Below are 13,726 nucleotides of genomic sequence, written 5' to 3'. Positions count from 1 at the left end.
AAAGCTGTGCATGAAGACCCTTCAGAGGTTAAAAACATTCACTTTTACATTATTGCATATGCTTAAACCTCACTTTACCTGGAAGTTATCAAATTGTCCAGTGAAGCTGATATTCTTAATCTGTGAAGCATGCTCGAATTCGAAGGAGTATGAGGCGCCACCAAGCATAGCCATCATCCATCCAGGCTTATGACTAAGTCGTTTCTTACGGTATGGAACACTACTTGTTCCATACTGGTTTGTTATTAAGAAATTCTTTCCCTCTAATGATTCGGGCAAGATCTGATTGAAAGCAAATCGATGCCAGGTTTTATGTGGGCATAAACTGGCGGGAATACCAATACTAAATTCTGGTGCATGTTCACAATCAGTTGGAACAGTTCCAGTAGTTGGTATAATAGTCCAGTTGGCAGGTTTTCCTGTGACAGTTCCATCTATGTCTAGTATAATGCCTTCCCATTCCCACGCATAAATTGCCTTATTTGGAGCATTTACGAAAGTGATACTCTCCGTGTGATATGTGTAGCCCCCGCATTGATCAACACACGTTCCGTCTATTCTAGTCCAGCGAAATGTTGCACAGTTACTGTCAGCAAAGTTAACAAATCGTGTATTTATCAACCTAAAACCAGCCCCAAACGGGAAAACAATACCACCTCTCGTACAACCTTGTTCCTGTTCGGGTATGGTGGTCGTTGTACCGACAACTAAGCTGTCAGCTAACATAGGCGAATTTTCCGTAAACTGAGGCACATTTAGAACCTTTTTTCCTTCGTAACCTGCTAATTTGTTCTGCACTAAAACAAAATTCTTGAACTGAAGAGCACCGACCATTACAGCTTCTGCACCCTTGTCGTTGTTCCAAGCGAATAATCCATCAAATATTGCCGGTTCTACTTCTGTACCCCCGCATGGATCTTTTTTAGGAAAGTAGTCAGGGAATATCCACAGTCCAAACCAACCAAAGCCGTGTGCTGAATTGTTTAAGAAAATCCCAAGTGGTACGCTTATTGGACAAACAGATTCTGTAAAGGACGGACCTTCAGGGTGATTGTGCATTCTGTACCAATAACCAAAATGTGAACCACCAGCTGCTGCGTTGTGTTGAATAGTATTATTTGGGTTTGTAACCCAATAGGATGCTGGAGTCACATCATCGTTCAAAAGACTAGAACTATCTCGGACAAAAACAGCTAAATTATACTGTATTGTATTTCCCGTTTCAATACCGTCCTCTAGGAAAAATGCGCCGCCCATGATATTGTATATTACAGTTTTCTCAATTAATGTATTATGTGTACCATGAATATTAACAGCTCTGTTAAAAGTGTGATGAATTCCACAACCTCTTACGTAGCTAGTAGACATATCGCCATTCAAATGGAAATGTACTGGGTATCTCCCCAACCTAAATGCTTGTCCAGCAAAGGTAACCTCAGTATAGGATATACGAGCCTGAGCTTCGTGGGTATCATATACAGGAGCGTGTACTAAAATCATAGCGCCAAACTGACTGCTGCCTATTTCATCTCCGAATCTACCGAGGAAGCATGTTTGAGTCGCGAACTCTCCTGAAAAAAGGTTGATAATGGAATTGAAAACCTAACATTACTATTTATCATATACAAGTGTAAAAAGTCTAAACATCTGCTCCAAAAGATGAAACTTTGAATAACAAAAGAAGAATGATTACAACAAATAAGTTTTAATATGATCAAACAAATTAAATCATTTGCTTACAATTTAAATAGTTTCTCATTAACAATATCGGCATGTAAGATGAACACAAATCTAAATTGGATTTTTGCTATCAAATAAAAAAAGAAACTGTTGGCGCACCTGTATCGAATCCTGCTTCGCAAGCCTCAATTTTATCTTCCCATTGAGCATTAGTATTACCCCTTACAACAACGTTATGCGTTAGCAGTCCCACTTCCGCTCTGAACTCTACATTTGTCCCATCAAATGTTTCCTGAGTACCCCAATGGGTGGCTTCAAGAGCAGAATCAAGGGTTAGTGTAAGTTTGTCCAGTGATATATCAGTGATGGTTTTCTTCTCATTTTCACTTTGTGAGTGTTTATGGCTTGTGGATGCAATGACTATTTCGTCACCAATATTCCATTCCACTGGGTTCTGTAACTCAAGTGTATTTGATCCAGCTGTTGCTGTTGATTGTAATCTTGTCCATGTGAGGGGCACTTCAATACCTGCAAATATTACATTGTCTCTCAATAAAAAAAAACAGTATCGCATGAAAGGTCATGACGTTCAATTTCTCTAAATTATTTATAAATATTTTCATCCAAAAATGACAAAAGAAAACAAAAGAAACTCTACAAATGCAATCCGCAGTTTCAGGCGAATTATTTTCCTTTTACAATTAACACGAAGAAATGTGCAAATTTATATAAAAAGCACGTATTAAGACTTACCGTGTAAATCAAGAGTTCCATTCCGGACTGCTAATACCTTTGTACCGTAAATAGGTAGTTCTTTATCTCTATGGTGACCATACAAAGTGATAATGCCCTTATGTTGAAAAGGTTCAGATTCTGTACCAACTTGTAAAAGACCTCCATCAGTAATCATTATAATCTTTGCCTTAAGTTCCACGTCCTTCTCGTCAAATATCAATTTACCACCTGAGTATATACATTGAAATATCATTTAAAAATATTTTTTAACTTAAAATGAATGTTAAATATAAAGGAAAATAGTAGTGTCTGAATAACAGCAAAATTATATATGTTTTAGATTTCTTTCACATTGATAAGTTAAGTTGGTAAAGGTGGTCAAAAGAGGAAATCAATGTAAAATATTGGATATGCATTTCATAAACATCTTCGGTAATTTTCCTGAGTAAACGTTACTGTCTTTACATACAATATCTCATGAACCATACTACCATGAATATATTTTATCACTCATGCAAATATATTATCATGCCATACCTTGTATAAGCAAGAAACTGAGAATTGGAGTGTCTGTGTCTAATAACAACGTCATACCAGCAGGAATGATAATGAATTCGCCCTCTTGAGGTAGAGAAGAACCTCCCCATGTATACAAGGAGGACCAAACATCTATGTAGCTGAAAGCTGCATCATCAGACGCAGCCTGTGTTTAAATGTATACTAATGAAACATAAGTTTGCAAATAGATTCATTAATAAAATATCATATTACAAATTGTTAAAAAAAATTCTTTTTGTGAACAGTTGCCTCAGAAGTATAAAGTTGTAAAAACAAATATGATACAGCAAACAATTCTTATTATAGATTAAGTATAAAATTAATTTACACATAGACAGTTGCACGATCTTTAGACAGGTCAACATATTTATAGACGCGTTAACACCGTTTCCTATATTCAAGGGCATATATTTAAAATTCACTATCGATCATAAATATATTGAACGGGAGATAATTTTTTAACCTCTTCAGCAACACCATTCCCGGACACTTGAACTTCGACTTTTGTATCAACTGAACCCGCATGCGGTCCTGTGGTACAAACAATCTGTGTGGCTATAACTGATGATGCTACACATTCTATATCATCTATCATCACTTTAACATCTCCAAGAACATTCCTGAAATTGCAATAAGAAAAAGAAATTAATTAGAATTGTATTCAGAAATCGAAGAACACTCAAAATGTGGAACTATTTTAACAGACCTTTTTTGACTATGCTCGCTTGCGATATATAAAAAACAATTGCAATATAATAAAGACTTTAAACTAAGCAGAACGCCTCAAACTGCAAAATCAAAACTGTGTAGATCAATTTTGATTGAGCCAATGCAAACTGTCGCCAGAGCAATATCCATCATGTAAACATAACAATTTTAAAGTTAGGAATGTCGTCAGATATGTTTATATAGAGGTAAAATCTTCAATATGACAAGTTTCCTATATTCAACGGAAAGTGGCATCCATGTGGTTTCCAAGTGAAACAATGCGTTTGTGTTAAACGAGAAAATTAGCAGAGTTAAATAAAATGAAGTTTGAACGAGAATCAAATGTAATGAAGGCGGCACAACCACAGACAGCCGTCAAAATACAAATTTAAAAACCAGAGAATATATCATTTGTTTGTTGAAGAGCATTCAATTATAATAATTTGAACCACCCAACACATTCTAATATAAACGTGTGATGCCATATTGCATGATAAAGACAGCGTTGGGACAAATTTCATTTTAAAAACTATAAACATGTGTCAATATTGAAGTATCATCTGTGTGTGTTGAAGTTGTACTTCAAAATATCAAAATAAAATAAAATATACCCAAAACCAGAGCCAGTAATCGTCAGAACCGTACCACCACCTGTTCCTCCGCGTGACGGATTAACAGCAGAAATAACTGGAGTAAGCGCAGCATTATAAGTGTACGCATTTTGGAGTGTTTTTGTTAGACCATTAAGAGACATTACAACATTGCATGATTGTGCTGAAAATAAATATTGATAAATAGTTTAATAAACATACATTTCTGTTTTTTTTTCAGTTATGGACAGTTCGATTAATGAGTACCTGCAGTATGGATTGGTTTCCTAACATATATAAATTTAATAATGAGTATACAAATGAAGAGTTCCTACTCAATAAATGAAATGATGAAGGATTAAATTATTATTTTTCAAGTTTCCTTTACCACGTGAATTTTTATGATCTGCGTTTGGCGATAAACTAGAAACAAAAGGTCGGTCTAGGTTGTAAACAAACCAGTGAAAGAGCTTGTTTGTGAACAAGAAGATATTCAGAAAGATGATTATTTGCTTTCTTTTTAACTTTCTCGGGGGATCTACAAAACGTTTATACTCACAACGAATATGTCAATTACAAGAACTATGTGACAAACGTAAGAAGTATCATGTTCTCAGTGATGTGATATCTTTTCTAGTTTTTCGGGATAATTGATCCAAACTCTTTTGGTGTGAAGGATTAAATACCTCCTAAGCCGCAGCTTAATCAATGGTTTTTGCGGGATCGACCATTCCAATTACTTTTTGTTTGTAGAATGAACGAGCTCTAGTGGTAAATTCATAAAATTACTTTAAAATTATCAAGTTATTAATTATAAAACTACATGTTCCAGGCTCTTTCATTGTGTGCAGATGAAGTGTTATAAGTAGGCTATGTGATTTTTATATTTTTATTAACATTTATCTTCAAAATAACATACAAATGAACCAACCAGTATTTGCTGGAGTTTTGCACGAGTATTGTGTGGAGGTCACCGTCTCCGGAGAACATGTTTGTCCGCATATTGTAACAGAAGCTGTATCCTCGAATCCGTTACCAGATAATACAACTGTTTGTCCTCCTGCCGTTCCCCCTAAAAATACATTATTTGGTTGTACATTATTTGGTTGCAAACTTAACTTAGACTATATATAGAGTGAAAAAGAGACCCCTGTCCAATAAAATATAATAGTTATAGCACATTTCACTGAAGATCAAAACGTTATTTTTATGAATGAAGCATAGTAAATGTACCTTTGGGAGACCATCTGTTAAACGTAACTATTTCCCTTTAAATGTAAGGCCTGATCAGACAAAAGATAACACTGTATTTGTATTGGGATGCCATGCCCCGTCTTATTTAATTTGAGATGTGGTATAATACTTTTCTTTTGAATGACAAACATTATACATTAAATGATACAATTATATTCCAAAGTACTTTGGATTTAGTAGCATCTTCTAGTTATACTACTATTTCTATTAAAGAACAAAATGGATGATTAAACAAATTATATAAATCTAATATGAGACACATGTAAATTTAAGGAGTACCTTCAATTGGAGTAATATCACGAAGCGTCAGTTGATATTCAAATCGTTGATCAGTATTTGAAAGGCCCTTTCCTTCTACAAAAACGGACACCGGGACAGAACCAGTTGCATGACTTCCTATGGTACATTGAATTTGGTTACTCGAGCTTGAAGTAACAGAACACTCGACATCGTCTAAAGTATCCAATATAGCACCACCATCTAAGTTGGAACCGGATACTGTTAAAGTCTGACCTGGTAGCCCGGATGAAGGACTGATAGAAGTAACTGTTGGTGTTGATCCAGCACTGTAACTGTATGAAGATGAAGTATAAGATACTCCATTAGATGTAACTGCAACATTAACAGAACCAGCTACATGAGAAGGTGTCTTACATGTTACCTCTGCAAGTGTAGTTAACATGACATCACAAGATGAACCATCTAATGCTATTGTAGTATCATTTTCAACAAAACCATGACCTTTCAAAGTTATAATTGTTTCACCATGGACACTTCCAGATGATGGCGAAATCGCAGAGATAGTTGGAGTACCGTAAACCTTCAATGTTCCAGTAGCTTTACCGTAATCTTTTACTTTCACAATGACATCATTATCTCCAGCTGGTATGTTATCAATAGAAGCTGTTAGAGTTGTATCAGCAACGGTTGAAACAGATGCAGATACTCCGCCTATTTGGACTTCTACCTCCGACGGATTTGTTCCTAGAGATGTACCAGTTATTGTTAAGGTTGTTGTCGTTGACATACTGTCTGGATCTATCGATGTAACGGATGGTGTCCATAAAGAAGCGTATGAGAATCTACAAGTCCTTGTTGGTGTCTCACACGCTGCTATCAGAGGACTGTTATTTACGAAGGCGTTTACTTTTATATCTCTTTCCCCCTGGGTAGATGATGGACTTTCACAAATAATTTCTGTAAAGGAGCTTTCAATGATAGTGCAAAGAGAGTTTCCGATGTAAACCAGTGGAGCATCACCAAAACCAAAGCCAGTTATGGTGATACGAGCGCCTCCGGCCATTGATCCAGACGTTGGTGAAATAGATTCAATATTTGGTAAGAGTCCAAAACTATAAGACTCAGGAGATGTCAATGCAACAAGAGCATCGCCACGATTTGCTACCCGTACAGCTAATGGGTGCAGTATACCAAGCTCGGGCTCTCCAGATTTAGCAAATGTACACGTGACTTCTGTCTCACTAGAAGATGTCACATCACAATTGAAATCGCCAACTTTAACCTCATTCTGACAGGCTGTATTTGAAAACCCGTCACCTGTTATAATTATTGGTGTCTGAACTGTTCCATTAATGATATTTATAGAATATACATTAGGTGTGCTGCATGTCCAGAACGCAAAGTTAAATTTCCTTGAATCACCATTAGTTGGCCGATCATCCGAACATGAAGTCATAGTTGTTGTCAAGGATTTACATGTTGTACTATCGACAGGATCGTCAGCTCCTTAATTGTAAGAAATTTTGATTTCAAGTCATGCTGAGCAAATATTGTGTTCTTATTTCTAGTATGTCAACATTAATATATATGTATGTACATCTTTCAACACGTTTAAATTTGTCAATCATAGTCATATGCAATGTTGTAGCTCTAATATCTCTAAAACCCCTAATTATTGAAATTTTAATTGTTTATTCTATCACCCACATTTTTGTGCAATATACAATTGTGTTATTTTTATATTGCGAAAACAATAATGATATTAAAAACTGAGTGATTCTTACCTCCGATTTCATGCAAAGCCTCTTTGCCTCCAATCTTTACATTTATCTCGGCTAGACTAGATTCTGCGTTTTCTACTTTGATAGTACCAGCGTAGTTTTTGATACCCCATCGGTCAACATATCCACTCCATACGTAATACAAACCAGGTTCTGTGAATCGCTTTTTATACTGGCCTACACACAATATAAAACCAATCATTCTAAACGGACTTATTTAAATAAGAAGAGTGTTAACACGAGTTTATATGTACAAAATAAAAGTAAGAAACATTTTTGCCAAAAAATACAAGTTGTTGTATTTACATTTATAGAATTTGATATAATTACAATATTAAATCATATCATTTAAAGTGAACTAGAGCTTCACAAATGCTATCGTCAAATATGAGAGTTATGAGAGTTAAAAAGTCAAATTAGAATAGAATATTAGAGATTTTGATTTGAAATCTGTTATATTATTAATTTACTACAATTGCTACGTGTCGTGATCATAAGTCAAAATTTACTTATTGTATAACAAGAAAAAAATGATGAATAAAGAAATAAATAAATAGAGTAATAATAAATCAATATGTAATTATTATAGAAAAAGCAAGCCAACAAATAAACAAACTCAAATATTCATATATTTTCTATTTACAAAAGAAAATGATCAAATTATCTCTCAATAAAATAAAACCATTTTTGGTTGGAGTTCCACTATTGAATCCTCCTGACTTAGCTGTTGTTGCGCTTGCGCTGTCGGTCTCAATGATTGCATGTGCAACATTGTTAACAAAATCCGGGGTTTCCCATGACCATAACACGGAGTCTCCAGCATTAATTTCGATATAAGGTTTGTCGAAAGCGTAGAACACACCATATTCTGGAATGAGAGTAGGAATAAAACTTATCGGAAATAATGTATCTCTTCAATTTACATGCACGTTGTTATTGTCTAGCAAAGCAATTTACAATTCCAAATTTTACATCTGAAAGACGAGGCTTGTAACATGTTTGTAATCCAGTACAAAATATATCAAGTATTTACTTGTAAAGCTCGACGTCAATGTCTTAAGGAAACTTTGAATATTTTCAATTACAGAGAAAAAAGCTCTTCATAGAAAATAAAAGTCTTACATATAGATTGTTTCGTGTTTTTAGGAAAAACAAGCATATGAATAAGAAAAACATGTTAAAAATATATCACCAGCAGATGTTCCTTTGTTGGTCACAAGATGTGTTTGAGCAGCATCAGCAATTATACACATTATCTGGGTATCTGTGACTGTATCAACTACACAATTAACAACTCCGACACTAACATCAACTACAGTTTCGTTGGTTCCGAAACCTGTTCCAGTAATAGTCAGCTTTGTGCCACCCAATATTGAGCCTTGTAGTGGGTAAACGTTTGTTATACGGAGGTCGACAGAAACCGTTGGTATATCTCCAGATCTGTGGAATTTAATTAACAGTTTTATGAAGGTATTTATAACGTTACATATGTCAGGTAAGATATAAAGTTTTGCTTTAAGTTGAAACATATTCGTTTAAGTTCCATTGTAATGAACACACAAGTACTGGTTTTATATCCCTCTGTGCCTTATTTCAGGTACAAACGGGCAACTAAGCAGAACCAACCAGGTTTTTTAAGCTACCTTTCGGCCACGATGATGATCGTTAACCAAACCGATGATTCCTTGGATACGCCGCAGATAGATAAACCACATAGCTACCGTTTCCAATACTTTGTTTTTTTCTTCCTTATCATACATATATATTCCGAACTTACGCATTAGTTGCTAGTCCATTGCTTGTCTCTACTTTAAGTTCATGTGTTCCAGCAGGAACACCTGTGACATCAACTTCAATCTGGGCGTCTGTCCATGAAGCAATATTACCAGTTACTTTACCAAGATATACGCTTCCTGCAGTTGTGGTGAATGATGAACCAGCAACAGTTAGTCGCCCACCTATATCAAACAAAACATAAGTAACTGTAAGCATAATTTTGATTGTGGCTCTCTGGAAAAGGGCAATCAGTTTGTGGATAAATCGGTTGCTTGTTTCAATTAATCTTATGAAAAAAATAAAAAAATAAAAGGAGACCAAGAAAGTACAAATAAACAAAATAGAATAAAATTGATGAAAAAGATCCATCAATATATATTAAAATATTATTTGTAAATGTACTACTATCCGCGTAAAAACGTCGTATTTGGTAAAGATAAAGCATAAAATTCTTTATAATGTCCACTTACGTAACACGTTACATGCAAATTTGTGATCACAGGCTAAATAAACAATATTAGTTAACATTTTAAACATTATTTAATACCATGTCTACGTATTTAAATGACATACCAAACACCCCGAGTGATGATGGTGTCACACTAGTGATAGTTGCTGTCAGAGATGAATCATATTTATACCCGGAAAAAGTCATTTTAGTTGACCCTTGAACTACCTCAACATCATGTGTTCCATCTGTTTTCTAGAAATGACATCAGAATAAGATGTACACTTTGTTGAATTGTTCAATTAAAACAGTAAATTCAAATAGGTTTGTTTTCCAAAGCTATCAATAGATGTAGTTTATTTTACTCAATAATGACTGTTTGTTTTGCTTAAAGTGACACATATCTGGCGCTTAATGATGAAATATTTGGTCCTGTGACAAATAATTTATATTACATTTTGAAGAAAACAAACCTGTTTCCGGAATTTTTAACAACAGTAAACACACGTACGGTGATATATTTCTTCGAAACCCTATATACATTCTTACTCAGTTAGTTAGAACGAGATCAACTCAATGCATGCTTTATTGTAAAGGAAGTTTTCACAAAATAGATAATAAATATTTGTGTCACAATATAAAAACGACCTATTTTGTTAATAATTTAAAACGAATTTGAGGCAAGAATTCATTTCTAAACCGATAAAGAGAAAGATTTGAGCAAAGCGAAATATGTGCCTAAAACATCTTACCATGGGAGGTACAATACATGTGATTTTGTCAGGCTGAATGTCAGCTACGTCACACGAAGCTGAGTTGATTGTCACAGACGCTCCACTTTTAAAACCATATCCAGTTATTGTCAGTGTTATCCCACCTGATCAAAATTGATTTCGTAAGAAATAATAATCAGAACTAATGCTAACATTGTATATAATCTATAGTGAAAATAATTTGTTTTGGCTTTGTCACTTCTTTTCGTAATCTGACCAAACTATCATTGAGATGTGGTAATGCTCAGAACAAATCAAATCAATATTTTTAATTCGCTGTTTGTTAAGAAGAGAAGTTTACTAACAATTCGCTTAAAGTGTTATTACGCCCATCATTAAGTGTAAATGATCAGTGAATAGTTAAAAATAAAACAAACTTGACATTTTGACTTTATTGTGATCCATAGTGTAATAATGTATGTATATTTTTCTATAAAAAGGTGATTAATAAATAATCTGCATGACCAACGAAAATTTCTATATAAATTTATCGTTCAGGATGTATCTGGGGCAGTCTTTATATGATTTAGGTAGGTTTTGTACTGTATTATTAACATTTTTCATTATCAATTACTGGTCAGTCAATTTTATAATAGACAAATATTTCACTAATTTAACTCACAATGACAGCACACATGAGCATACTATTCCTTTAAGTTTGCAAACATGTATATCTCAATACTGCTTATAGCCATATGTAATATGAAACAGCAGAGACATTAATTTAATACTATATATATGCCTGCTTAAAAGCTTATTTGGGAAATACATACCTCCAAGACTTCCTGTTGTTGGTGAAATGCCCAAAACATTAGCCGTATACTCAAACATCACATCTCCACCAGCGTGTTTAGCTTTTCCCTTACCATCTACACTGACTATTACCTTAGATTGACCTACTGGACCATTGCCGACGTCGCATGTGATACGCGTTGCTGTTGAGTCGGTAACTGTACAAGCCACGCCCCCAATGTTTACAGAATTCTTTGTTTTGTCTGTGTCAAAGCCCGTTCCAGTTATTTCTATTGAGGTACTTAAGGCAGATGTTCCTAAAAACATAATTCTAGACTAACTTATTTGCATTAGATGCTAAAATATCTTCGTTTGAATACTCATGCAGAATGTGATAAATTATTTTAATTTGTAACTAAAATGACGCATAATACGTTTCAATAAAATACAGTTCAAATTTGTTTCACAGAATAATTTATAGTTTCACTTTCTATAATTATCAGGAATATGAAACATTTTTTGGTGATTAAAAATTGCGAATTGTCACGTATGGTCTAATTATGTTACTATATATTACAAGTGAGTACCCTTAGACGGCGACACCGCTGTGACGGTAGGCGTTATAGAAGATTTCCACTGGAAGGAACAATCTCCAGAGCATGCTGTCGATACATCATTTATGTACAATCGTACTTGAGGCGTATTGTGAACTGTTGTAGCCATATCACCAGTTATAGGCGTATAGAACAATCCCCCATCAACAGTTGTTGAAATGCTAGCGGCAGCGTCAATACCATCCAAATGTTCGTTACTCACCTGAAAACAAGTAAAGACTTCCGTACAACATTTGTTGCTTGTCTAAAGGAATATATTGCCAGCTTCTAAACTACATGATATTGCAACTTTTAATATACATGTACTTTTATTAAAGCTAAACATCAATTGTAAAATTTAGGAAGTGCATGTTAACATTTAAAAACTTCCAAATACAATTGTTTTTTTTTTCTTCTTCTCGAAATAATATGCCATAAAATATAAACCACCTATCTATCTCTCATACATAGTCAATGTTTTCTAACATAGTTTTACTTGAGTTTACGTAGTCTAAAACATTTGCTCTAATTTTTTTTCAACTTAGATTAATAAAAACAGTTCAGAGTCAATTCTGTTATTTTATGATTATTCTCTAGAATGCAGTTATGAGAAATACTTGTTTTCATCCTCCCCTATCAGGTTTTCCTGTTTAAAACATAATGTATTCTTCTTAAAATCTGATAAATGCTAATTAACAAATACACCACTAACTATCATTTCCTCTTGGTCACCAGGTAAAGTCAAAAATGTCACAACAAGGTCGAAATTTGCACAGTCTCCTGACTTGATCACACTTAGTGATCCTATTCCTTTTAGGGACTCGAGTTCCTTGTCAAGATCTTTCTCGTCTAAAGAAATGTTTAGTCCTGCAAACATAGATAATATATATATAAAAATATTTCTATTTGCCAAAAATAGATATTATGAAAGGTTTCTAATTTGAAATAACCTAACCATTCTGTTTTATTTACCTTTACTTAAACTTTTTAAGTTATTTGAAACACAGTATAAAAATGTATGCAATGTTATAAAATGATTTCGAACTCGATGTGAAAAGGACAAATGTAGGTCTAATCCAATGAGTGAACATGTCAGCCCGTTTTTCCAGAATAATCACACTAACTGTGAAAAAATATTCCAAAATTCCAAATTTCCGAGTATATTTTTTAATTATTATTTGCATATCTGTTTTAAGTGCTACTTCCTGATCGATGTAAGAATTTAAGTTCTATGTTTTTAGTCTTTTGGACCTCAGTGAAGTTTCTTCTAGAACAGAAAATAAAATGAATGCAAAATAGATTGTTTTACGTGAATAAAATGGGGTCATCTTCATTGTATTTATTATACCTGTTTTCATTTTTCCATTGAATTCAATATCTATTTTCCCAGTTATAGAAGGTGATGCCTCAGATGTTCTCTTCACGTCAATTGCGCCCTTGCTATTGTAAAGTGTTGAGGTAAGGGAAGAGCTAGGATATGATAATTGTCCGCTTGTCACCTGGTAACAAAATGAATGAATAATATTAAAGTGTCAATCACAAACATGCTAATGATGAAAAGAGAACTATTAAAATATTTTCCGATATTCGACCGGCTTTCTCAAAATTAGAAATTATTTAAAAGTCTTAGAGATTTTTTAGACAAAACCCATGATTACATACCCATCCGTTTCCTAATTCAAACAAAGGGAATTCGTTCCCACACTCAACAGGTTTTAATGTGACTTCATACTTCGTGCTGGAGATTTCTTTTACACTAGCTGTATTAATCAGTGCATTATTTGGGCGAGCCGGTCGGCGACGGCGTAGGTTCACCTCTGAAATATATATTTTATTTTTTAAAAGAATACATATGTAT

At 34.1% G+C, this 13,726-nt stretch overlaps 1 protein-coding gene across 1 annotated transcript in view; it reads right to left on the bottom strand.

Moving 5' to 3' along the window:
* The window catches only part of LOC132726508 (fibrocystin-L-like), a 33,948-nt gene that overhangs the window by 13,527 nt on the left and 6,695 nt on the right, over positions 1-13,726 (bottom strand). The window contains exons 12-30 of the mRNA XM_060711837.1: positions 13,531-13,685; positions 13,217-13,367; positions 12,581-12,735; positions 11,863-12,091; positions 11,317-11,592; positions 10,523-10,647; positions 9,896-10,025; positions 9,324-9,504; positions 8,739-8,986; positions 8,229-8,414; positions 7,550-7,723; positions 5,805-7,271; positions 5,203-5,343; positions 4,293-4,455; positions 3,437-3,593; positions 2,953-3,118; positions 2,434-2,643; positions 1,840-2,208; positions 79-1,571 (exon numbers count right to left, since the gene is read on the bottom strand). Of these exons, the coding sequence (XP_060567820.1) occupies positions 79-1,571; positions 1,840-2,208; positions 2,434-2,643; positions 2,953-3,118; positions 3,437-3,593; positions 4,293-4,455; positions 5,203-5,343; positions 5,805-7,271; positions 7,550-7,723; positions 8,229-8,414; positions 8,739-8,986; positions 9,324-9,504; positions 9,896-10,025; positions 10,523-10,647; positions 11,317-11,592; positions 11,863-12,091; positions 12,581-12,735; positions 13,217-13,367; positions 13,531-13,685 (6,176 nt within the window). The remainder of the gene's footprint in view (positions 1-78; positions 1,572-1,839; positions 2,209-2,433; positions 2,644-2,952; positions 3,119-3,436; positions 3,594-4,292; positions 4,456-5,202; positions 5,344-5,804; positions 7,272-7,549; positions 7,724-8,228; positions 8,415-8,738; positions 8,987-9,323; positions 9,505-9,895; positions 10,026-10,522; positions 10,648-11,316; positions 11,593-11,862; positions 12,092-12,580; positions 12,736-13,216; positions 13,368-13,530; positions 13,686-13,726) is intronic.

The sequence above is a fragment of the Ruditapes philippinarum genome, unplaced genomic scaffold (assembly GCF_026571515.1).
Source record: "Ruditapes philippinarum isolate M1 unplaced genomic scaffold, ASM2657151v2 ctg1045_1_1_1_1, whole genome shotgun sequence".
In the NCBI taxonomy this organism is placed as follows: domain Eukaryota; kingdom Metazoa; phylum Mollusca; class Bivalvia; order Venerida; family Veneridae; genus Ruditapes; species Ruditapes philippinarum.
This window is presented reverse-complemented; position numbering and strand designations above follow the sequence as displayed.